Raw genomic sequence first — 26715 nt, forward strand, 5'->3', positions numbered from 1 at the left:
ACACAACTCCAGCACCGGGGAGCTTGCCCTGCAGTTAGCGTCCAGCGGGGATTAGGCCCTTCGTTTTCCTCATCGTTTCAATCTCTATCTTCTGGTCGGAGTCCAAGCTTAGCAGCACCAGGACACGGCCCTTGGTGGTCTACGCCACACCCCTCCTTCCCGGCGGCCTCAGGTCCATTACCAGCGGTCTGGAAGGCCACGTTGCCTAGGAAACTGGGGCGGGGCTTGGGAAAGGATGGGGCTGCGCGCCGTTTGCGCAGGCGCTTCGGCCCTGGCCTCTGACTATCGCGAGAAACGGCTCCCGGAAGTTCCACGTCAGTCAGTCTGACGGTCAGAGGTTCGGTGGGTTTCTCTCAGGGCCTGCGTAGCCAGTAACAAACGAGGTGCCAGGGATCGAACCGACACAGCCATGGTAGGTCCAGACCCCTAGAAGGGAGCGGGGTCCCATAGGTTACTTAACGGCCGATTCCTGGAGCTTCTGGACTGAGGGCCGCGGTAAGCAGTGGTCTGGGCTCCCGCTGCGGCAGCCGCCTCCGGCCTTGCAGGGTCTTGGTCCAGTTTGATTCCAGGAAGGGAGAAGGCGATGGGGCCCAGGGGACTGGGATGGTTTGGGGAGGCAATGCCTGCTAGTGAGGGGTTCTGTCTCCTCTGGCGCTTGTGGCGCTTGCCAGAGCTCCTGCAGTCTGCAGCGGGGTCGGTGGTGTAGGGAAATACAGAGGCCGAATATGTTGAACTCCGTAGGAGGCTTTTGGTAAAACTAAAGTTTCCTTTTAAAACGGTGGTAGTTAATCTGCACTCCTGTTGGGCTTATTCCGGGAATAGTGTGTGCTGGCTACAAGCTGTAAACAAGCAGAGAAGCCAAAAACAAATGTATATGGAGTCAAAAATGGAATTTCAAATGCTTTGGTATCTCAGCTCTTAGGTTTCTTTTTTTTTTTTTTTTTTGAGACGGAGTCTCGCTCTGTCGCCCAGGCTGGAGTGCAGTGGCCGGATCTCAGCTCACTGCAAGCTCCGCCTCCCGGGTTTACGCCATTCTCCTGCCTCAGCCTCCCGAGTTAGCTGGGACTACTGGCGCTGGGACTACTGGCACCAGCCACCTCGCCCGGCTAGTTTTTGTATTTTTAGTAGAGACGGGGTTTCACCGTGTTAGCCAGGATGGTCTCGAACTCCTGACCTCGTGATCCGCCCGTCTCGGCCTCCCAAAGTGCTGGGATTACAGGCTTGAGCCACCGCGCCCGGCCAGCTCTTAGGTTTCTAAGGGGAGAAGGGTTGGGAGGAAGGGGGTGCTGTTTATGACGCTGGCTGGTGTGCTTTCATGCATTTGCAAATACAGTGACTGGTAAGAACAGTAATTGTTAGAGCACTCTGTTATTATCACCATAACCCTAAAAAATGCCCTAGAATAGTTTGCACAAGAGTGTTATAATAATAAGGAAGGAAAACAATAGTGTAAGAATATCTTCCGTCTCTATTGAAAATACAAAAAAAAAAAAAATTATCCGGGCTTGGTGGCACGCGCCTGTAGTCCCAGCTACTCAGGAGGCTGAGGCAGGAGATTCGCTTGAACCTGGGAGGCGGAGGTTGCAGTGAGCCGAGATCGCACCACTGCACTCTAGCCTGGGACAGAGCGAGACTCTGTCTCAAAAAAAATAAAATAAAATATTTTACATTTAAATGTTTTTCTGCCTTTAAGAAAAACTTGTTATGAAGCACAGAATCAAACATTTTGGAGCTTGAAGACGCTAGGGATTAAGTCCCTCATCTTCAGTTTAAAAAATTTTTTTAAATTATGTTTCTACAAGGTTAATTGTGGCAAAGTTGGAACTAGAAACAGAGGAAAAATTTAGGAATACTCCCAGAGAAAATGCACAGAGAAACAAATATTTTTGCATAAAATTTAGTGCACTCATTCACAGACCCCGCCCCTGTCATTCCATGAACTTTTTTTTTTTTAATTTTGTTTTATAAAAAATATGGAACCCTTCATGGATTTGCGTCTCATCCTTGTGCAGGGGCCACGCTCATCTTCTCTCTGTATCCTTCCAGTGTTAGTGTATATGCTGCTGAAGCTGGCACCATCCGTGGACTCTCTTAGGCACCTGGGTTACAGTCCCTGAACTGAACAAACCTCAAGCCTCTTAATTACAGCACTTCATATTACTAACTACCTGCTCTAGTTTGGGTCTGCTGTGGTTGCAGTAATGGATGTTTTTGAAAAAGGCTCCTGGATCTGCCTAATTTCATTTTCTTTTGCCATCTTTACATTTACCAGTGTATTTATATAATGAAATATTGCCTTCATTCTTTAATATATTTTAAATCCTTTGTGGAAAATATAAAATGTGAATTTATTCATTTGTACATTTACCATAGAGTATTTACTATGTGCCATGCACTTTGCTAAACATGGTTGCCTAATTCTCACAGCAGCTGGGAGATAGAGTTATATGTTTGTGAAGTGGTTACTGTAGGTCAGGCACTGCTCTAACTGGTTAACTCTGAATTTAATTCTTACAGCACTAAGGTAGATAATAATAATATTTCTGTTTTGCATAAGTCAAACTTGAAAGAGCTTAAGTAAATTTGCCCACTATTGCACATCTGAAATGAGTGGTGGAACTGAAATTTAAATCCATCGTGACACTCTAGTTTTATGTTATGGTATCTGTCTTTAAACCCCCATACTCAAATATATAAGGTGGTCTGGAGATAAAGACATGTATAAGCAATGACCCTGGCTTTAAGGAAGATCTACTCTAGAAAGCAAGAAAAGGTGTGTACACAAGTGTACCATGAACAGTTAAAATGAAATCCTGTAGGATTCCCTAGGAAAGAATGCTTCAGGCTAGGGTAACTAGAAAGGTCTTACTGGTGGCAGTGGCATTTAAACTGAGTCCTGAATGCATCCAGCTTTTGGAAGATGGAGGGAAACATTTAGAGTTGAGGATACAGTGTGAGCATCCTAATCATCTTTGTCCCAAAGTACCTAGTACATTGTCTTATTCAAGATAGTCACTTAACTATTGGGAGAAATATTATCACAAGAACCCTTGCCTGTTCCTTTTTTTTTTTTTTTTTTTTTGAGACAATCTCACTCTGTCGCCCAGCTGGAGTGCAGTGGTGCAGTCTTGGCTCACTGCAACCTCCACCTCCCAGGTTCAAGTGATTCTCCAGCCTCAGCCTTCCGATTAGCTGGGAATGCAGGCGCGCCACCACGTCTGGCTAATTTTTTTTCTTTTTCCTTTTTTTTTTTTTTTTTTTTTGTATTTTTAGTAGAGACAGGGTTTCACCATGTTGGCCAGGCTGGTCTCAAACTCCTGACCTCAGGTGATCTGCCTGCCTCGGCCTCCCAAAGTGCTGGGATTACAGACATGAGCCACCACGCCTGGCTGCCTGTTCTTTTTTAAACTGAGATTTGTGCTTTGGGATTATGTAGAGGTTTACTGGGGTTGCTCAGAGTTCCCTGGCCCAACTGATGGAGCGTCACTTTTACTCAATAATCAATAACTTAAAATATTTTAAAGTAAAATGTTCCCAATTTATAAGTGTCCAATTTGCTCATTACTGGAGGAAAATTGTGAGATATGCTGGCTTATATGAAAACCCTCACCATGGTTCCTGCCTGGTACACAATAGACACTTTATACCTATTGACTCCATAGAGATTTAAAGGGAAGTTAAAATGTATAATAGTAATTTATGGGGCAGAACTCAGAAATGGATGAAGTAAAAAGCCTTGCTTTTCTGAACTAGCAGGGAATGTGAAGATGATGATTATTTGAAAGTAGAAAATTGGGGCTGGGAGATCGAGGTGGGTGGATCACAAGGTCAGGAGAGGAGTTGGAGACCAGCCTGGCCAATATGGTGAAACCTCGTCTCTAAAAATACAAAAATTAGCTGGATGTGGTGGCAGACACCTGTAGTCTCAGCTACTCTGGAGGCTGAGGCAAGAGAATTGCTTGAACCTAGGAGGTAGAGGTTGCAGTGAGCCAAAATCGCGCCAGTGCCCTCCAGCTTGGGCGACAGAGCAAGACTCTGTCTCACAAAAAAAAAGGAAGAAAGAAAGTAGAAAATTGAAGAGAGGAAGGGACTGATGACAGTGAAAACATTTTTGAGGAAATTGAAGAGAAGAGCCAGAGAACTCTGATATTTTAAAGTAAGTGGTAAAGGTTGTTGCTGAAAGTGAAGGAGGTGTGGATAGAACAAGACTTGAAGTAGTCAATAATCCAAATTTGATAACCCCAAAAAGATGAGTAAAAGCGTTGTGAGGTGTTGTCTCAGGAAATTGTCTCTGCTAGATCTTCTTTTTATATTCAAAGGTAACCTTAAATTTCTGTCCCATTCATGATCATCATAGAAGATCACAGCAATAAAGATTTGACAGTAACTCAACTTGCCAAATGAGCTTTTAGGTTGTGTTTAAGACCTGTTAAAGGGGAAATATATTTTAAATCATCTTTTCTCAGCATGCCTCCTAGAGAGAATTAAGCCCACTGCCCTAAAATATCATTGTATATAATGAATTAACTTTTCTCCTAGAATGACATTTTTTGGAGAATGGAGAAAATAGTTGTTCAAATAATTGTCTGTTCTGTAATTCAAAGGAAGAATTTGGCTTGAAAATGCTATTATAAACTATTCATATTTCTGACTTGAGAGAATGTTTTAATTTTTGTTTTAAATTGTTCCAATTTTCATTAAGTTTCTGTAATTTAAATCCATTAAAATATTTCAAACATTCCCATTTGACACCAAAGGCCATCATGCACAGGGATATAACCCTTGTTGATCATACATTACATTACCTACCATTTACTAACATTTTTGCCAAGATAAATCTACCACTTTTCTCCAAAGAACTCAATATTATGCTTTATGGTTACTAGGAACTTATGAATAACACTTCTTCAAAATATTTCCTGATATGACACTATTGACCTGGGCACAAAATTTTGATTTGTGAATATTTAAAATTTACTGACCGGGCGCGGTGGCTTATGCCTGTAATCCCAGCACTTTGGGAGGGCGAGGCAGGCAGATCATGAGGTCAGGAGATTGAGACCATCCTGGCTAACACAGTGAAACCCCATCTCTACTAAAAATACAAAAAATTATGCACCTGTAGTCCCAGCTATTCGGGAGGCTGAGGCAGAAGAGTCGCTTGAACCCGGGAGGCAGAGGTTTCAGTGAGCTGAGATCGGCACCACTGCACTCCAGCATGGGCGACAGAGCGAGACTCAAAAAAAAAAAAAATTTTTTTTTTTTTTACTAGATAAATCTATGAACTAGAGGTTCTCAAAATGTGGTCTTCGATTCCTTAAGAGTCCCTAATACTCTTTTAGGAGGTCCACAAATTAAAAGTATTTTCTTAACAGTGAGACACTATTGGCACCTTTCACGATGTTGATATTTGCCCTGATGGTGTAAAACTAATGGAAGGTAAAACTGCTAGTGAAGTGACACCAAATTGTACTGTTAGTATAGTCTTCATTGTTACACAGTTTTTTAAAAAGCCAGTTTCACTTAAGAATGTCATTGATGAAACAGTAAAAATTTTATTACCTCTCCACACTTGAGTATGCATCTTTTAAATTCTGTGTGGTGAAATGGGGAGTATGCATAAAGCAGTTCTACTGCTTACTGAAGTATGGTGGTGGTCTCAAGGGGAAACGCACCATTTTTAAGTTGTGAGCTTTACTTGAAACAATGAGAAACTCTGCTTATTCAGACTTGAATATTTGGTAGACATTTTTTAAAAACCTGAAAGAGATTGGCTGGTCCCTGACAGTATTTGTTGCCAATGATAAAATTAGAACTTTCAAGTGAAAGTTTGAATTTTGAAAAACTCACTGAACTTGATGGATTTCCAATGCTTAAAGCCTTACCAGTTGAAGTAGGTGGTGAAATTAGTGAATGTACTTATTTTTATAGTATAATGATGTTGTTAGCATCTAGAAGATGTGCATAATTCAGTGAACCAGCATTTTCCAAATGACCAATGCTAAATGTTAGAAAAACATGCATGAGAGAAAGATCCATTCAAAGTATGGACTAAGCCAGTGGATTTTAATGTAACAAAGTATAAACAGCTGATTGATACGGTTTCAGATTTTACCTTTCAAGTAACCTTTAAGAAATTACCACTTCTCGAATTTCGAAGAATAACATCATATTACTTAAAAAAACTATTAAGAAATACTCCTCACTTTCCAGCTATGTGTCTGTGAGACCAGGCGTTATTTTGTATACATTAACCAAAAGAACATATCACAGCATATTGAAGGCAGAAGCAGATAGTGAGAAACCATCTGTCTTCTGTTAAGTCAGATTGTAAAGAGTTTTGCAAAAATGTAAAATATTGCCACTCTTCTCACCAAATTTTTTTGAAAACATAGTTATTTTTCATAAAAACGTTATTTTAGTTAACATGCACTGGATTTATTTTTGTTATTTGAAAATGAAGTAATATATAAATGTCTTAAAGTTGTCTCAGGTTTAATTCTTAACATGGTAACATGCCAATAGATAAAACTCACATAAACAAAAGCTCTTTGGGGTCCTCAAAGTTTTTAAGGAGAATCCTTAGAGCAAAAAGTTTGAAGACCACTGCTGTAAATCTTATAATGTTAAATATTCTGATTTTTTTGCATGTGTGAGTGAAGAAATAGGTGCTTAGACTTGAAACTGTGTCAAAAGCTTAGCAAAGTAGTAACTGAATTGTTTTGTAGGCCTATTCATGCACTGTATTTAGTTAAGATCTCAAACATATTTTATTTGGCTTAGCAATTTAATTTTTTTTAATGTTTCTTTTTAGCCTCTGCGACTTGATATCAAAAGAAAGCTAACTGCTAGATCTGATCGAGTTAAGAGTGTGGATTTGCATCCTACAGAGCCATGGATGTTGGCAAGTCTTTACAATGGCAGTGTGTGTGTTTGGAATCATGAAACACAGGTAGGAATTTTTCAGGACTTTATTAGAAATAAAATATTATGTTAGACTGTGTTTATAATGAAAGAGAACAAATACTGTAACAGAATCCAGAAGCTATATGTAAACCGCTTTCTCCAGTTGGTACGAAGTATTTTAAATATGAAGGAACTAACATTTATGAGGGGATAGTTTGTAGGAGAAACTGTCCTGGGTATGTTAGATACAATATTTAAATATGACAACTCTGACTTAGGTAGTATTAGCTCTTTTTTGAAATTGAGAAAACTGATGGCATTATAGGATCACTCGCTAAAGTATTTAATTGTTAATTTTTCATTCAGTGAATATTCTGTCTTAAGAATGATATTTTTAAATGTATTTATTTTTCTTCCAAATGCCCAATGTAATGATATGCAGATAAATCTTTCAGCTATATAAATTATATCAGGGAAATATTTATAGTCAGCTTTTGATTATACATGCATCTTACAGATTCTCTGCCTAAATGCTTGACTCATTCTCTTTCACCTGAGTAAATAACATATCCTTCAAATTAGTTTATCTCATATTTTCTAGTCTTTCTAGACTGTATTTAAGAGTACAAAGCATATAGTTAGCACTATACCATACAGTTGTGTCTACTTATGTAGTAATTATCCTTAATGTCCAAAGTTAAGTTATTGAAATCCAGGTGAGATTCACATTTGAGGAATTTAAAATGGCAGAATAGGATCAAGGAACCAAAGCCAGAAGTAAACCTAAAAACACCTTTACACTTTTATACTCACTGTAATGAAACAGAAATGACTGTACACTAAACTTATATCCTGTATTAGTCTGTTCTCACACTGCTGTAAAGAACTACCTGAGACTGGGTAATTTATGAAGGAAAGAGGTTTAATTGACTCACAGTTCCACAGGCTTAACAGGAAGCATGACTGGGAGGCCTCAGGAAACTTAAAATCTTGGCAGCAGGTGAAGGAGAAGCAAGCACCTTCTTCACATGATGGCAGGAGAGAGAGAGCGAAGTGGAAAGTGCCACACACTTTTAAACCATCAGATCTCATGAGAAATCACTATCACGAGAACAGCAAGGGGGAAATCCATCCCCAACTTCAATCACCTCCAATCCACCCCCACAATCCAATCACCTCCCACCAGGGCCTTCCTCCAATTCAACATGAGATTTGGGTGGGGATACAAATCCAAACCATATCATAGTCCATCAGTGACATTTTATACAAATTAACATTTTGTTTTCTGCTGTATCTCAGTGCCTATAACATTACCTGGCACATAGTAAGTGCTCAATAATTATTTGTTCAATGAATGAATAATATGCATTTCACTTATCACTAGTTCAGTATTTGTGTTCTCTACAACTTCAGATCTTTATCTTGTGAATTCTTTTTGCTTTGATGCAAATAACTGCTTTTTTTTCCTTTTTGTTTAGTTCTTGAGATGTTTAAAGTATTTCTGATTTTATGTTTAACAGATATGTTGGTGTCCTCTCTCTCTGGTTATTCCTAGGGATTCCCTCTTATCAACTACATTTACCTATCTCTCGGCTCTGTCACTTGATCATCTTATGTTCTAAAGACCAGGTGTACTTATCTTTCTCTAGGCTTTATTGTAATATATCTTTGCTTTATCTGCATTTCCGCTTTGCCTCCTTTTTTTCTTCTATACCTTTTTCTGCCCTATGACAGGACCATCTGCTTCCCCTTTCATAATTTATCTCATTGGTAATTTCATGTTTAATTTCCTTCTTTCCTCCAAGAATGGAGGTTCTGTGAGGACAAGGATTACCCTCATCTTATTTCCCACTGTTGGTCCAGTGCATGAGGCACTACCTGATACACTGTCAGGCTCCTAGTAGATAGTAAGTCTTTGTTGAATGATTGATCTGTCTTTGGTTCTCCCTGTTTTTTCCCTGTGTTCATATCACCAACAGTATTTACCACTCCTGTATTGAGAGCAAATTCTTGAGAGAGCCAAAAAGGTTTTTGGAAGTAAAAAGGGTTTTAAATGTACTTGAATTTCAAATAAGGAGATACTATATATTCTTTGAGGTGGTACATGCAGTGGTTTAAAAAACACAGTATTGGCCGGGCGTGGTGGCTCAAGCCTGTAATCCCAGCACTTTGGGAGGCCGAGACGGGCGGATCACGAGGTCAGGAGATCGAGACCATCCTGGCGAACACGGTGAAACCCCGTCTCTACTAAAAATACAAAAACTAGCCGGGCGACGTGGCGGGCGCCTGTAGTCCCAGCTACTCGGGAGGCTGAGGCAGGAGAATGGCGTAAACCCGGGAGGCGGAGCTTGCAGTGAGCTGAGATCCTGCCACTGCACTCCAGCCTGGGCGACAGAGCGAGACTCCGCCTCAAAAAAAAAAAAAAAAAAAAAAACACAGTATTTTAGGATTTGAAGCCAACTTGCTGATTAAATTATATAGGTTAGCCTTTTAACTATGCTGAGCCTCTTTATTTATCTAAAGTAAAGATGATATTATTGCCTTCCCTATGTCACAGGATTGTCAAAAAGATAAAATTAGATAAAATTGTATATGAAACCTAAGTGCCATATAAGTATTAGTCATTAGTTATACTTTCCTAATCTACACTGAGTATTTGTATGTGTATTGCATGTGTAGCTTTTCTTACTCTTCATTTGCATCAGTCATAGCCCCTAACATGGCGTTGAGCCTTGGCTATTTGCTCTGCAGCTGCTTTATTTTTACTGCTTAGATCCCTGAGTTTGTTGGCTCCTCATGAGCTTGTGTGGATTTTTCTGCCGTATTACAGATTGCATGTTCTGTCTACTCTCGGTGTCTGTATCATAGTCAGCTGGTAGTGATTCTACAGGTTGGAGTTGAAGTGCCTACTCATTCAGCCTTTGTCTAAAGAATCTTTGAATTCTGGCTTGAAAAGTCAGAGTGGGACAGTTCTTATGAACTGGTCCCTATTACTTTTTTAGTACACATGGTTAATCAAGCAGTAAGATTATATTGGTTTTTTTAGTTATTTCTTTTTTGCTCTCTGATACAAAAAAGGATTGGAAAATGATAGTTTGGCTTTCAGACTTTTAAGAACAGGCATCAAAGAAGGAGAATATAGAGGTATACCATTGTCTCTGCTTTTTCTTGGAGGGTCTTCTAGTTTTCTACCTTTATCCTATGTGTATACTTCCATTCTGAGTAGCTCGGAGGAAAATACAGGTCACTGTGTTTTCATTTTTAAAAAAAAATAATAATAACATTTGTATGGAATCATATTGCTAAAGCATGCAAAAGAATTGTACCTTATTCATGAGTCACTTTTATGGGTTTCAATTTCAAAAAGACTGACTAGGTGTGGTGGCTCACGCCTGTAATCCCAGCACTTTGGGAGGCCGAGACGGGCGGATCACAAGGTCAGGAGATCGAGACCATCCTGGCTAACACGGTGAAACCCCGTCTCTACTAAAAAATATAAAAAACTAACCGGGCGAGGTGGTGGGTGCCTGTAGTCCCAGCTACTCGGGAGGCTGAGGCAGGAGAATGGCGTGAACCCGGGAGGTGGAGCTTGCAGTGAGCTGAGATGCGGCCACTGCACTCTAGCCTGGGCGACAGAGCGAGACTCCATCTCAAAAAAAAGAAAAATACAAAAATTTGCTTGGCATGGTGGCGCACACCTGTAATCCCAGCTACTTGGGTAACTGAAGCATAAGAATCACTTGAACCTGGGAGGCGATGGTTGCAGTGAGCCAAGATTGTGCCACTGTATTGCACTTCAGCCTGGGTGACAGAGTGAGACGGTCTCAAAAAAAAAAGAAAAAGAAACTAAGAGCTAATTCATTCAACAAATACTTATTACACACTAATTTAGTGTGCCAGCCACTGTTCTAGCTTCTGCCTATACAGTGTGAAAAATATTCCTGCCTTTGGAGAGCTTAGCAGGAAAGATTGGCACTAAACGTAATTATGAGGTGCTACATTATGAAAGGGAAGTACAGGTTTCCATGGGTGGATTTTCAAGGCAGAGAGAAGAAGAGCAGAGGTAAGGCTGGGAGTAGCCAAAGGTGAGGCTAGAAAAGGGAGGGAAGGGCTGGAGCACAGAGGATCTGGAATACCATCTTGTGGACATTTGCTTTCTCTTGTCTTTTAAAAAGTGTTGTAATTTTGAACCTATTAAAAGATAATTCATCTTTTTAAAAAATTTTAATGTTGACCTTTTATATTTTAGCCTGAGAATATATTAAAATGAGAAGTGATCTTAAAAATTGGATGTTTGAAATATAACAGAGTAGATTTTGTGGTTATTTTCTTACAGCTCAATTTGTGTATTCTTTTTACGTTTTAAAGACACTGGTGAAGACATTTGAAGTATGTGATCTTCCTGTTCGAGCTGCAAAGTTTGTTGCAAGGAAGAATTGGGTTGTGACAGGAGCGGTAAGTAATTAATATGAATCTCTATTCCCATTTTCTGAATTGGTGAATGATTATGTAAGTTAGTTGCAGGATTTTGATTCCTGATTTGTTATGTTAATTACAGCAATGTTTTGAAGCGTAGACTTCATTCCTTGAGCCTGTGATGCAGTTTTTTTGTATAATTTACTTGATAATAGGGATGATGGTTTTAAAATTTCTGTTTCTAGGATGACATGCAGATTAGAGTGTTCAATTACAATACTCTGGAGAGAGTTCATATGTTTGAAGCACACTCAGACTACATTCGCTGTATTGCTGTTCATCCAACCCAGCCTTTCATTCTAACTAGCAGTGGTAAGAGATGACCTTTTTTGGTCATGTGCGTCTCTTTGGGTAATTCATTTTCATTCACTGAGACATGCTATTCTTTAACTGCTGTTACAAATAGAATTCTAATTCCAAGCAGCCTTTAAACTGTTTAGATCCATTACTGTGCTATTGATGCTGCTTGTGTTTGTACTTTAATGAAGTATCAACTGTACTTAGGATCTGTGTAATGATTGCTCCAATTCCTGTCAGAGAAGACCTACAAGTCTAGATGTTTAAATGTCTGCTGAACAGAAAGGCCATTTACATGTTGATGAGTGAGTTTTTGGCAGATTGCCATAGAGCCTAGTCAGTTCAATCTTCATAATCAAACTAGTTTGCTTCTTGGTATAGTGTATAAATTAGTAGACCTCTTGGAGGACTGGCAAAAGAGGTAGCACTGAATTGGTAATAGCTCTTTGAAATGTGTTTAAATTAAAAATTGAGAAGTAATTTAAAACTTTTTAAAAACCAATCTTATGAGGGCAAATGCTTGTTCTCTACATAGTCATTGCTATCAGTATTCAGTCACGCTTAGATTCTAATCAAACTTGTATGACTCTTTGGTCATTCTTTAATGCCCACTGAATTTTTAAGTTTTTTCACAAAATTTTTATATTTGCTATTTCTAATCTATTTTATTTATTTTATCTCCACTTTTCTGTAGAGAGTTAAATTTATTTTTAAGATAAATAAGCATTTTGAAAACTATTTGGTTTTGATTCTATTTCTGTAAGTCATGGATTATGTGGTTTATGTTAGGTTTGCTTCCTCTAAAGACTGTGTCTTACTTATGAAGTGAAAAAATAGAAATTACAACTAACTTGAGACTTTATTTTGGCCTAGATGACATGCTTATTAAGCTCTGGGACTGGGATAAAAAATGGTCTTGCTCACAAGTGTTTGAAGGACACACCCATTATGTTATGCAGATTGTGATCAACCCCAAAGATAACAATCAGTTTGCCAGTGCCTCTTTGGACAGAACTATCAAGGTAGGGTGTCCACATTTTGTGTCAGTTATCATTATTAGTGAACTATACTTGCCTTAGGTGTTTTACTATTGACTGGCCAGAAATTTATCCATCTTAAAAGTTTTTCTCAAAAGTCTATTTTGAAGTAAAAATAGGATTTCTCATTTTAATCCAAAGGACATGTTCTGTTTAGAAAAATATTGTGGCAACTCAGTGCTCTTAATGAGGAGCGTTTTTCTGTGTGGAAGCAGCATGTTATAAAAATTTTTTAGCCTTTGGAAACCCAGAATAAGAAAAATGCCAGTATCCTTTCTAGGATACTACTTTCCTCTCCTTTTAGTATTCATTGTTGACTTCTGCTCATCGTTCATCTATTTTACATTTAAATTCCATATGCCTCTATTCTGTCTTTCTTACTCCATTTCACCACACTGCTGTCTGTTATCTTCCTGAAACATAGATTGTATCTTGTCAGTTCCTGATCTAAGGATAAAGTCCAAATGCCTTAGTGTGGAATACAAGGATTTCCAAGACTAGCCTGGGCTAATATTATGCGACATCTCCTAAAACCCTGGTCTACTCACCATCCTCTAGAGGCCATGAATGTTCATAAAACCTTACTTCATTGAACTTTTCCATCTGCCTGCACTTCCCTTTATTTTCCTGTTTTGATATATTTTTTCCTCCGGAGAACTACTCAGCTTGTAAGGCTTAGCACAAATATTTACTCTTGAGAAGCTCTTGTCAGACATCCACTTCATTTCTAGGTAGAGCCAGTTATGCTTATCCCATTTCTTCCATTGCTTTTTGCCTCTGTTTCAGCCTTTCTCAGAATGAATTATAATTACGTTTTTGGAAATCTTTATCCCCTGAAATACTGAATTTGGGGGGTAGAAACTATGTGTCACTCCCTTTCCCCAAACATTCAGTAGCAAACAGCAAAGTGCCTTACCTGATCTAGGTGCTTAATACATGTTGCAGTGAGGGCAATCATGCTCCTTTTTTAAATCATAATATTTAAAATACTTCCATGCTGGGTGCAGTGGCTCACGCCTGTTATCCCAGCACTTTGGGAGGCCCAGACGGGCTGATCACGAGGTCAGGAGATTAAGACCATCCTGGCTAACATGGTGAAACCCTGTCTCTACTAAGTAAATTCAAAAAATTAGCTGGGCGTGGTGGCGGGTGCCTGTAGTCCCAGCTACAGGCTGCAGACTACAGCCTGTAGTCGGCAGGCTGCGGCAGGAGAATGCCTTGAACCTGGGAGGTGGAGCTTGCAGTGAGCCGAGATCAAGCCACTGCACTCCAGCCTGGGCGACAGAGCGAGACTCCATCTAAAAATAAATAAATAAATAAATAAATAAATAAAATATTTCCATATGCATTGAATTAAAATAAATTAACTTTTGCTTACACGTTTGCTTTCACCTGTATAAAACACTGTTACTAGTTTTTCTTTATGTAAAATGTTATGTGTCTGAATATCTTAGGGTTTTGACCTTAGTTATTTTGCCTTTGATTGGATTTTCCTTGCTTTTGACATAGATTAACTTTGAAATTAGTTGTAAACTTTTGTTTTACTAAATTAGGTTTATCTTGAGAGCAAGAATTGTCTTATCTTCAGTTCCAGTAAAGTTTATTTTATACAGTAATTGGTAAACATTTGTCACACATATTTATACTCCCCAAATGGCCTCCCATGTGGTAGGCACTCAGTAAATATTTGTAAATTAATTCTGTGCTGTGGTAATTTTTAACAATTTTCTACACTTTAAATTTTTAATTAGGCAGTAATTTTCTCCTTTAAATATATCTTCATTTTTATTTATTTATATATTTTTGAGTTATGGTCTGTGTTGCCTAGGCTGGAGTGCAGTGTCATGATCACAGCTCACTGTAACCTCAAACTTCTGGGCTAAAGCGGTCCTCCTGCCTCAGCCTCCTGAGTTGTTAGGACTATATGCATGTGCCTTCACGCCCAGCTAATTTTTTACTTTTTCCTTTTTTGTAGAGGCAAGGTCTTGCCGTGTTGCCCAGATTGGTCTTGAGCTCTTGGGCTCAAGTGATCCTTCCACTTCAGCCTCCTAAAGTGCTGGGATTACAGGTGTGAGCCACCACACCTAGCCACTTTTAATATATCTTACTAGGCCGGGCGCGGTGGCTCAAGCCTGTAATCCCAGCACTTTAGGAGGCCGAGACAGGCGGATCATGAGGTCAGGAGATCGAGACCATCCTGGCTAACACTGTGAAACCCTGTCTCTACTAAAAAATACAAAAAACTAGCCGGGCGAGGTGGCGGGCGCCTGTAGTCCCAGCTACTCGGGAGGCTGAGGCAGGAGAATGGCGTAAACCCGGGAGGCGGAGCTTGCAGTGGGCTGAGATCGGGCCACTGCACTCCAGCCCGGGCGACAGAGCGAGACTCCGTCTCAAAAAAAAAAAAAATATATATATATATATATATCTCTCTCTCTTACTAAATCCACTTTCATGAGCTGTATATTAAATCTATAATAAAATAATTTTGTACCCTTAAAGTGGTGTTTTTCAAAGTCTTAAACATCTAGATTCCTGGGCTTCACTGTGGATTGACTGAATTATAATCTCTAGAGATAAAGCCTGAAAATTGGCACTTCTTTTAAAGAATGCCATAGTGATTTTGCCCCCTGAGAATTCAAGTAAAATGAGAAATAACAAAAACCAAACAGTATAAAAAATAAAATTTCATAGCTCTTCTCTCCTGGGCTTTGGCATTTTACATAATGTGTCAGAAATGTGGTAGATTTGCCTTTTGAAAAGCAAGGCCCCATATTGACTGGCAGATGCTGTTTCTCTCCACAGGTGTGGCAGTTGGGCTCTTCGTCACCAAACTTCACTTTGGAAGGACATGAGAAGGGCGTGAATTGTATTGATTACTACAGTGGTGGGGACAAACCATACCTCATTTCAGGTGCAGATGACCGTCTTGTTAAAATATGGGATTATCAGGTACAGTTTTTCATAACCTTACTTCCATATGTTAGATATGTTTCTTACTATTTCTTATAGGACAGCTAAGACTTGGGTTGTTGAAATCTGTTCACAGCATAATAACTTAAGGTATCAGTATTTACACCTAAACTGTGTTCCCAGAAGTCTCCATAAAAATGAAAACAATGCATACATATCAAGATTTTAAAAATAAAATACCAACATGTTCATATTTCATTTTGTAATTGCCCTTAGAAATTTTAACATTTTAATGTTGAATTATCCTCCATAATCTTCATTGATAGACTTCTATTCATTTTTGTAAGCTAGCAGATCAACAAATACCAACCATTTTGCCAAATAGTACTCTTGTAAACTTAGTTATGAGCTCTTGTTAACGTGCTTCCTATCTCTAAGATTTTCTTATATTTAGATATTTTTGTTTTCCACATCAAAAGTTCCCGTAAGCAATTAATAAAATGAGGCCTAGAGAGTCTGTTTCACCTTGAAACATTTTCACATTTGTATTTAAATCCAGAATAAAAATATTAAAGGCTAAAGCAGTACTGTCTACTTAGCCAGTGATAGTAAGTGTGGGTTTTAAGGGGAAAAATCTATTACCCTGAGAATTTGGGGAAATAATATTCAGACGAAAGCCTTCTTGGGTTTTTTCCGCTTCTTTAAATATGATAGTTACATTTACATTTATTTTACAAAGTAATTAGATAAAATATTCATATATACAACAAGATCATCCTATGTCAAAAACTTCTGTATTGGATATTATTTAGATTGTCATGACTACTATCATTTATAATGTATCTGTACATTGAGAAAATTAAGGGTGGGCTGGTTACATGTTTTTCACTAATAAAAAATGTTTTCTATGTCTTAATTACAGAATAAAACATGTGTGCAGACACTGGAAGGACATGCCCAAAATGTGTCTTGTGCCAGCTTTCATCCTGAGTTGCCAATCATTATCACAGGTTCAGAAGATGGTAAGTTAGAAGGGTATGTTTATTCCTGTGCTGGTAACTACTACTTAGTGGGCATTTAAAGCAAGTAATGTCTCTGCATTATAACTGGAGGTTTCCAAGGATTTTGATATTTTTAGTAAAGTACCAGACTTAAGCTATAAAAGAGTAAAGGGGCATTATATTCATCATCATCATCATCATCATCATCATCATCATCATTCTCATGCATTTTGATTCTGTCACTTAAGAGGACCATCAGATGTCCTGAAGAAAAACTGAAAAAGCATGTGCTTTGGAGTCAAACAAACCTGGATTCAAAATCAGGCTCTGTTATGTTATGAATGTGTGGTTTGGGCAGATTATGAAATGGAAACACATATATCTGCTTCATAGGATTATAGTGAGAAGAAATCATGTGTAGAAAGCATCTGGCACATAGGAAACACTCTACCCAGGAAATCCTGTTATTATTTCATGTTTAAAATCATAATTCTTAGTTTTTGTTTCTTATACGTTATCTGTTATGTTTATGTTGCTTTTAAAAATCATTTAAAGACAGTAGATCAAAAAATTGGTCATTAAGCTGCCACAAGTGTTATCTATTTGAATAGAAAGACTTCTATGGCTCTCTTTCACCTGACAGTTTATCATCGGATGTTTGTATCAAAAGGGAATATTTACATTGTTCTTTTTAGGAACAGTACGTATTTGGCATTCAAGCACCTACCGGCTTGAGAGCACACTGAATTATGGAATGGAGAGGGTGTGGTGTGTGGCCAGTCTAAGAGGGTCAAACAATGTCGCTTTGGGCTATGATGAAGGGAGCATCATTGTTAAGGTAATTATACTATCCCTCTCAGTAGGTGGACATAGGCAAAACCATTTTCTTTGTATTTTAGTACCATCATCTTCCAAGTCACCAGTTTTGTAAAACTGGCACTTTCATTAAGCACTAGACATTAAGCAATGAAGATTTAAAGTGGAAGAAAGGAAACGGAGCTCTCTGTTAGGTGAAAAAATAATCTGTTTTGTTGTGGTTTTATTCATTTTCCTTTTCATTGTTGAAAGTTATTTGTCTTTCTTTCAGCTTGGTCGGGAGGAACCTGCCATGTCCATGGATGCCAATGGAAAGATAATTTGGGCCAAGCATTCAGAAGTCCAGCAGGCCAACCTAAAAGCAATGGGAGATGCTGAAATTAAAGATGGAGAAAGATTGCCACTGGCAGTAAAGGATATGGGCAGTTGTGAAATATACCCTCAGACTATTCAGCACAATCCTAATGGGCGGTAAGCCATCACCAAAATTTGTCTCTCAGCTTCTGTGTATGTTAGAACAGGTTTGCAGATCCACAGTCTACTCTTGCCCTGTGGTTGGCATCTCTAATCATTCCTCAGTGTGCTTTTGCCCTGGCCTCATAGTCCTCAGTACAGCTGCAGGCAGGCATGCCACTTGATAAAGTTGGCACAAAAGATGGAGCATGTTTCCCCTCTGGCCTTGTTCTATACCACACAATTTTGAATAGTTAAGTAGTACTGTTTACTGTTATTTCACATGCATTGAGTTTGTGTTCTTAGGTGCTCCTTTGAGGGCAAGGAGTATGTCTTATGCTGAGACTTAGGAGGTGCCCTCTCTAAATGCTTGCTGACTCACTGCTCTTAAGAAGAAAACCTGACTCTGAAATAGGTGTCTTTTGAAAAGGTTTTGGGATTGGTAATAATTCTGTTTCTTATTTGTAATCTGAACTGTCAGTTTAATTTCTCCCTTAAGATTTATAAGTCACCAAACATCTTGTGAGAGAGGAGTTTCTAGCACAGTGAAGTCTAAATCTGTGGAGCTTTAAAATTATTTTACAGCAGGTCTGGGCATCTTATAGTGTTATGCTGAATATTGAAAAAGACAAAAGATATAAACCAAGTATGCTGCCTAGTTCAGTAAATGGTATCCATAATTATTTGTAACGTACTTGTCTTATGAAGGTTAAGAATGCATTATGCGCATTTCCCTTAATATCATAAAACATTCTTGGCTATAAGTTTTGCCTTTGCCAGTCTTTTGATACCAGCCTTTACAGTGTTATAAATAACTTTAAAGATAGTTATTTTATGTCCATTGGGAAAATTTTAGTTGACTATGCAGCATTGTCTTTTTCTCAGTATTTAAATGTTAAAATATCCTCTGTATTTTGATTAACAGTCTTTAAAAACTGGAGTGAGATATTTTTATTCATTTGAGTGATCAGCTTTAAAATGAAGATAGTCTTTGTAATAATATAGTGCCTTCCGGTGGTATAAATGTTATGAGCAAAGTGCTATGCATCTTGGTGCTCAACAAATACTGGTTGAATAATTGGAATCCTCCTCCTTTGCATCTCCAGCCATTCTCACCTTCCTGTCTCCAGTTGCCTTTATTTATGAGAAGGCCATTCCAATAACATTTCAGCAGTAATGCTGTATTCATAATTTCCTTTTTAATTTGTTGGCTAGAATTTTTTTTGTAGCTTTGTATTCAAAGAAATGTATAACTTTTAAAAGACATTAAATTGTAATAATGAACTAAAATAACATTTGTTATTAGAATTATTTTACCATAACAAGAATTATTGTTTCTTAACTTCTACATGTCTTTGGTCCTTTGTACTTTCCTCCCTGGCTTCTGTGATTTCTAGGTTTGTGGTGGTGTGTGGTGATGGGGAGTATATCATCTACACAGCAATGGCATTGAGAAACAAGAGCTTTGGATCTGCTCAGGAGTTTGCATGGGCCCACGATTCTTCAGAGTAAGTTTTGGCTGCGTGATAGCCAGCTTGCCGTGATTGCAGATGTGTTGTGTGCTGCTTGAGGACTCTCAAGGCTTGATGTGGGCTGCGCTTCTCCGTGTTAAAAAACAGTTCTCACCAGAGCTGCCCGTAAGAAGATTAAAGTCAGAGGCAACTGTATAGCATGAGCTGTCTTTGTCCTTTCTTTGTTCTGTGTTGAGCTGGCTCACTCAAACTGATAAAATAATCCCATTTAACTGGGGACCCAGCACCCATTTCTTTGGTGGAGCCCATGGCAGGACCTGGTGCTTTATGGGCTTAAGGCACAGTAGACCCTCATGTCTGCTTTGGCAGGCCTTGGCATGCCCTCCCTATGATGTAGTGTCCTGGTGCTACTGCCCTTTGTGAGCTACTTGGGGATGATGTTGTGATTTGATCATTTTGATGAGAAATTTATGAAATCTTTTTTAAAACTTATTTTCTGTGATAGTACCCGCTGCCCATTCTTAACAAATTTCCATCTGAATTCAGAATGTTCATAAAATGTTCTCATTAAAAACAGGAAAGATCATTTAACTCTGACTTTTTTACTAGTCATTGGCTCTGGTTCCTTTTTCATTCCTGTTTAATGCATGTGATAAACATTAGGGGTTTAGTGTTTTCAGACCACACAAGTGAATTACATCTTCACAGTTTTTTTTTAGTTTTGTTTGCCTCACATTTTATGTTGCATCTTGCCCCCAACAGTGGGGTAACTTAAGCTCAGCACTGCGTAATAAGATACATTTTTTTAAATGTTAACAACAGTAAGATTTATTGAGAGGTATGGAATTGTTCTGATCTTTTCATAAATTTCCTAAATACACTTATATACATATAGTTCTATGTATTCAAAGGTACTGTGTTATCTTAAGCAAAATTATAGTTGATAATGAATTGCCCTCTCTGAGCATACCTCTTCCTCTATTTTGACAGTTCCTTTTTTTCAGCTTTATCCAGCCAAGGCCTTGCTCAGCATCTTTCCTGTCCTGAGCAAAGCCCTCATCACACCACTTCCTCACACAATCTCAAATATCCAGTGATAGCCACAGCCACTTTTTTCAAGGCAGAGGCCTGAATATAATCTGTTGTTGCTGATCATTGCTGACTAATGAGCCATTTGTCACAGTTTTTATTATTTAAATCACCTTTATTGAGGTATGATTTACAGAAGACAGAATGTATCATTTAATTGTACAGCAGTCCCCCCATCTGTGGTTTCCCTTCCTGCAGTTTTAGTTACCCACAGTCAACTGTGTTCCAAAAATATTAAGTGGTAAAGTCCAGAAATAAACAACTCACAAGTTTTAAATTGCCCAGTGTTCTGAGTTGCATGATGAAATCTTGAGCCATCCCACCTGGGACGTGAATCATCCCTTTGCCTAGCATATCTATCCACATTGTATATGCTATCCACCTTACATTTAGGAAAAAACATAGTGTGTATAGGGTTCAGTACTGTCTGAGGTTTCAGGCATCCACTGGGGCTTAGAACATATCCCCCGTGGATAAGGGAGGACTACTGTTCATGTCAGTAGATTTGGGCAAACGTATGTAATCCGTAACCAGTAACACAATCAAATTATAGAACATTTCTTTTTTTTTTTTTTTTTTTTTGAGGCGGAGTCTCGCTCTGTCACCCAGGCTGCAGTGCAGTGGCCGGATCTCAGCTCACTGCAAGCTCCGCCTCCCGGATTTACGCCATTCTCCTGCCTCAGCCTCCCGAGTAGCTGGGACTACAGGCGCCCGCCACCTCGCCCGGCTAGTTTTTGTATTTTTAGTAGAGACGGGGTTTCACCGTGTTAGCCAGGATGGTCTCGATCTCCTGACCTCGTGATCCGCCCGTCTCGGCCTCCCAAAGTGCTGGGATTACAGGCTTGAGCCACCGCGCCCGGCCAAATTATAGAACATTTCTATCATCGCCCCCAAAATCCCCTTGTCTCCATTAACAGTCTGTCCACACCCCCTACCCACCCATTCCCCAGGCCCAGGAGAACACTGATGAGAGCCTCTTGCCTTTATATGGATTAGAGTTGTCTTTAGAGTTTCATATAAATGGAATCATATGGTATGTACTCTTGTGTCTAGCATCTTTTGTTCAGTATAATGTTTTTTGAGATTCATCCATATTCTTGCCTGGATCAGTAATTGGTTTATTTGCAGAGTATTATTCCATTATATGAATATACTACAATTTGTTTAAGCATTCACCTATTATGGACATTGCGTCATTTTTATTTACTAAAGTGGTTTGTAAGCCCTAGTAATTCATGTCATATACAGTAAAAAACCCTTTCATCATTTGTCCAACTGTAAGGAGTTCTCTGATCTCTTAGGAAAACAGTACATCAGAGAATCTTCAAATATTTATTTTATATTTTTGCATAATTACTGAAAAATATTTGAAGATATTTCCAACATTTGGTGGAATTATGATGTAGTATATAACATGTTATGTTTGCCTTCCCTTTTTTCTCCCAGGTATGCAATAAGAGAGAGCAACAGTGTTGTAAAGATATTTAAGAACTTTAAGGAAAAAAAATCATTTAAACCAGATTTTGGAGCAGAAAGTGAGTGTGGTCTACATATTACATTTTTAAATTCTTTGTAATGGCTCCGAAATGCCTAAGCAAAACTCTTTTTATGTTCCCTTTAGGTATCTACGGCGGCTTCTTATTGGGAGTCAGATCTGTAAATGGCTTAGCTTTCTATGACTGGGACAATACAGAACTCATACGAAGAATTGAAATTCAGCCCAAACATGTGAGTTTCCCCCTCTGTTGTTGTTTTTGGAATATTTATTTTTGTGATGAGTTCTGGGTCCCTAAGGCCAAGAAGTGCCTTGTACCCTGCTGTCCCTCTTCCATTATCAAAAGCCATTTAAAGTATAAAACAGCACTTAGAATTTAAATAACTTTTTATACTTTTGAAATACACATTGTCTACGGCCTCATTAGGGTACGACAATCCTGATTTTTTGAGCAATTGGAGGTAAGTGGCAGTGCCATTTTGACAGAGGAAAAAAGCATGCTTTGACAACAAGAAGTCAGAGAATTCTTGACTTGGAAATGCCTTCTTCCACGTAGTTCAGAAAACCTTTTCATATGTTTTGATGATAGCTGCTTGAACTTGAGGTGACCATCTCCAGTGACAAAGTGTTTACCTTTAGAACTGCCCGCTGCTTTGACAGTTTTCACTGTCAGGAGATTATCTGTGGAAACAAACCAGCTTTTCTGGGGTCTGGTTCTAGAGTGTGCATTCTCAGTGGGTGTAAAAATTGGCTTGGGGGGCTTACTCTTTATGAATAAAGCATAGCTATACATATGTGTATGCATTATGTATGTATATCTGTGGTATTAACATTTCATTGGGGGAGGTGATTAGAAAAATGTCCAGAAAGACTTCTAGGGAGGGTGGGTGAAAACAAAAAAAAAAGAAAAAGTGATAAACACTGTTTTAGAGCGATAGGGAACAGGCTACTGGTCCTCTGTGTAGCACAATCAGTGTTTACTGACAGCTCTCCTTTCCTGTCTCACTTTGGACTTTCAATTGCTAGGCTAAATAGCATAGCCCTGCCCTGGCCACCCTCCCAAATAATGCCACATAAAATTGTTAAGTGAATACTTATTCTCTTGATATAAGAAGATAAATGTTGTAAGAAACCAAGTATGTGCAGTTTGTCATATCCACTCAGAAACCCAAATCAGTTGTCTATGATTTTGTTGTGTTGCAGATTTTCTGGTCTGACTCTGGAGAGCTAGTCTGTATTGCTACTGAGGAATCATTTTTTATCCTTAAGTATCTGTCAGAAAAAGTCTTGGCTGCACAGGAAACACATGAGGGAGTTACTGAAGATGGCATTGAAGATGCCTTTGAGGTAATTGCATCAGCACAACTTTCGCTTTTAGCTTTCTATTTAAATGATTTATATTCTTACAACAGACTTTACTGATTTTAACATTTCGTTATAAATTAGGTTTGAGGAGACAGCATTTAAGGATTTCTGGTGAAATGTGAAAATTAAAATCTTGACTCATAGATCAAACTTTGAAAATACGTTTAAAAGAAATTTGTGCTTTGATTTTAGGAATTCTTTAGACTTACTTTGATATCTTTCAGTAAAGAAATTGTAGTTGTTTTGGTCCTAAGACTATTTAGTCAGTGACTTAAATGAGCTCCCAAATGGTAAATCATTCATTATGCAGATATCCTAGATTTTGTGAAATACTTAATATTTCATTTTCAAGTTATGAAGGGTCTAAGTTTAGATCAGTGTTCTTTTATATCATGGTTTTGGCCCAACAAGATTTCACATTACAAATACTAATCTAGGAATCTGTTTTTGTTTTTGTTTTTTTCTGTTTTGAGCCTAAGGGTTATATTGAGTAGGAATCTGTTCTTAAATGAAGAAAGAAATTCCAGCCAGTTGCAGTGGCTCACACCTATAATCCCAGCACTTTGGGAGGCCAAAGTGGGCAGATCACTTGAGGTCAGGAGTTTAAGACCTGACCTTAACTTGGCATGGTGAAACCCCGTCTCTGCGAAAAACATAAAAATTAGCCAGGCATGGTGGCAGGCACCTGTAATCCCAGCTACTTGGGAGGCTGAGGCAGGAGAATCACTTGAATCCGGGAGGTGGAGGTTGGCAGTGAGCAGAGGTTACACCACTGTACTCTAGCCTGGGCAACAGAGACTCCATCTCAAAAAAAATTCCAAGGAAAATTTTTCTTTCTGGAAATAGGAAGGATTTTACTTTGCATTCCTTATTCTACCATATCACCCTCAAATATATTCAGCTTTTTATTGAGAGATTTCTGATGTTGGGTGAAGTAATCGTCTTTATTTTCTTTCTGCAGGTTCTTGGTGAGATTCAGGAAATTGTGAAAACGGGGCTTTGGGTAGGCGATTGCTTCATTTACACAAGTTCTGTGAACAGATTAAATTATTATGTTGGAGGAGAAATAGTCACCATTGCCCACTTGGACAGGTACCTGAGTATCATTTTGCATTTGTCCTATATTTTAGCAAAATCTGTTGCTGGCTTGTAGCAATGATAGGCTGATTTTTCTTTTCTTTTTTTTTTTTTTTGAGACGGAGTCTCGCTCTGTTGCCCAGGCTGGAGTGCAGTGGCACAATCTCGGCTCACTGCAAGCTCCGCCTCCCGGGTTCACACCATTCTCCTACCTCAGCCTCCCGAGTAGCTGGGACTACAGGCGCCCGCCATCACGCCCGGCTAATTTTTTGTATTTTTAGTAGAGACTGGGTTTCACTGTGTTAGACAGGATGGTCTCGATCTCCTGACCTCGTGATCCACCCATCTCGGCCTCCCAAAGTGCTGGGATTACAGGCGTGAGCCACCGCGCCCGGTCTGATTTTTCAATGGTATAATTTTAGTAGGTTGTCTATTGTTAACCAAAAATGTATCAATCAGACGGGAAGGTTTTGAGCAAGAGGCAGGTTGGCGGGGTGTGTGTTTGTGTAATTGCAGATTTGAATTTCTAACTTGGTTTCTGTGTCTTTTATAGAACGATGTATCTCCTAGGCTACATTCCTAAAGACAACAGGCTTTATCTGGGGGATAAAGAATTGAACATCGTTAGCTATTCGCTGCTGGTTTCAGTCCTGGAATACCAGACAGCTGTCATGCGGAGGGACTTTAGCATGGCTGATAAGGTCCTTCCTACCATTCCAAAAGAACAGAGGACCAGAGTTGCACACTTTTTGGAAAAACAGGTAAGCGGTTTTGTTTTGTGTTTTCTTTTTGTTTTTTAAAACTAGCAATTTGAAAGCAAATTAGTATGGAGTTGAAAAACTTTATTTCTTAATTGCCAACTGATTTCTGTGGCAATAGAATTTCTCCTGTAAGTTTAAGGCACTTGTTACAGCATATGATGGACCCTTCTTTCACTCTTCCTTCTGCTTTCTCAGTGCCCCCTTTAAATGTTAGAGGTGATTTATCAGTCTTCCTCTTCTGTGCTTCTTTTCCAGTTTCCTGATATTTTCAATTCTACACTACATTTTTCTCTTTATCCCATCTGCTTTTTAAAAAAATTGTGATTAAAATACATATAACATAAAATGTACCATGACATGACTTTTTCTTATGTAGTGTTTTTTAAGCAGAGTTACATATGTGCAAAGCATAAAATAAGTTTTGCAAAGTTTAAGAAAAAAGCAGCCCTCCCTCCTTTTTGCTTCCTGCTCTCTAGAGGTAATTACTTTATTTTATCTAATTCTTTTGGTATTTATTTCTGTAACTTCATGCAGTATAGCAGTTTCTTCATTTCTTAGCTTTAGGCATTTCTTGTGACTTCTCCCCTGTAGAAGATGAGGATTTCGCCTTCTTTCATTCCCCTGTGTCTACCACATACACGCCACTTTCCTATCCTTCATCTCCCAGAATAGTTCTAATTTTGATTGATCACTACTCAAATGTTTACATTATTATGGCTGTGCAATCACTGCTCACAGGTGAACCATGTAGCATATTATCTAGCTTTCCTTTCCTGCAATTTTTTGTTTTCCCTGGAGTCTATAATTGTCTTTTTTCCCCCTTTGCTTAATTTTCTGTGTACCTGTGATTAGTTCTCCCTGGGCTTTGCTGGTTCTCCAGAGTTCCTGAAGATCTCCTTTCAGTTTGCTTAGTCTCCTTCAGACTGCACTGGTTTTCCTGTTCTCATCATGGATTTCCCCTCACTATCATGTTGGGGCTTCCTCTGCTTCTGTCCTGTTGGATCCATTGTTTCTTATACCCCTATCTCCTTTCCTGCTTTGCTCCCTCATTTTGGGAGAGCGCGCCCTTCAGCAGTTTCCTGAGAAAAGGGTTGTTAATGGTAGATAAATTGTTTTGTGACTTTGAATATCTGAAAGTGCCATTGTTCTACCCTAAAACATATTCTATTCGACCATTTAACTGGTATAGAATTGTTGGAAGTAATTTTCTCTCATTGTTCCATTGCCTTGTAGTTATTGTTTAAGTCTAAAGCCATTTTTATTCCTCATTCTTAGTACATGACCTGGTTTTTCTCTGTGGAAACTTTCTGAATGTCGTCTCTGTTGTACTGAAATGTTATAATCATGGTAGGCCTTGGTAGGAATCAATTTTCATTAATCCTGCCAGTTATTTGATGAGTTTTTTTAATGGGAAACTTACATCCTACATTTCTGAAAGCTTTTCATGAATCGTTCTATGGTGATTTCCTTCCTTTGTTTTCTGTATTCTGTCTTTCTGGAATGGTTAATGTTGTATGTCCTGCACTGATTTTCCTATTCTCTTTTAAAATCTTATTGTTT

At 38.7% G+C, this 26715-nt stretch overlaps 1 protein-coding gene and 1 non-coding gene across 3 annotated transcripts in view; one reads left to right on the forward strand and one right to left on the reverse strand.

Annotated features, from left to right (window-relative positions):
* Positions 1-233: 233 nt before the first annotated feature.
* COPB2 (COPI coat complex subunit beta 2) overlaps positions 234-26715 on the forward strand; it is a 33879-nt gene continuing 7397 nt past the window's right edge. For both annotated transcript variants that reach the window (XM_033212497.1, XM_033212498.1), the window contains exons 1-15: positions 234-412; positions 6815-6952; positions 11275-11361; positions 11568-11694; positions 12553-12701; positions 15519-15665; positions 16549-16648; positions 17323-17465; positions 17715-17914; positions 19294-19404; positions 21904-21992; positions 22079-22185; positions 23156-23299; positions 24279-24409; positions 24948-25155. In XM_033212497.1, the coding sequence (XP_033068388.1) occupies positions 410-412; positions 6815-6952; positions 11275-11361; positions 11568-11694; positions 12553-12701; positions 15519-15665; positions 16549-16648; positions 17323-17465; positions 17715-17914; positions 19294-19404; positions 21904-21992; positions 22079-22185; positions 23156-23299; positions 24279-24409; positions 24948-25155 (1884 nt within the window). In that variant the 5' untranslated portion in view covers positions 234-409. The remainder of the gene's footprint in view (positions 413-6814; positions 6953-11274; positions 11362-11567; positions 11695-12552; positions 12702-15518; positions 15666-16548; positions 16649-17322; positions 17466-17714; positions 17915-19293; positions 19405-21903; positions 21993-22078; positions 22186-23155; positions 23300-24278; positions 24410-24947; positions 25156-26715) is intronic.
* On the reverse strand, positions 1968-2076 carry LOC117084599. The gene has a single exon (XR_004437529.1). It is a non-coding gene; the product is annotated as a U6 spliceosomal RNA (small nuclear RNA).

Source organism: Trachypithecus francoisi, unplaced genomic scaffold (genome assembly GCF_009764315.1).
Source record: "Trachypithecus francoisi isolate TF-2019V2 unplaced genomic scaffold, Tfra_2.0 Lachesis_group0, whole genome shotgun sequence".
Taxonomy (NCBI): Eukaryota; Metazoa; Chordata; class Mammalia; order Primates; family Cercopithecidae; genus Trachypithecus; species Trachypithecus francoisi.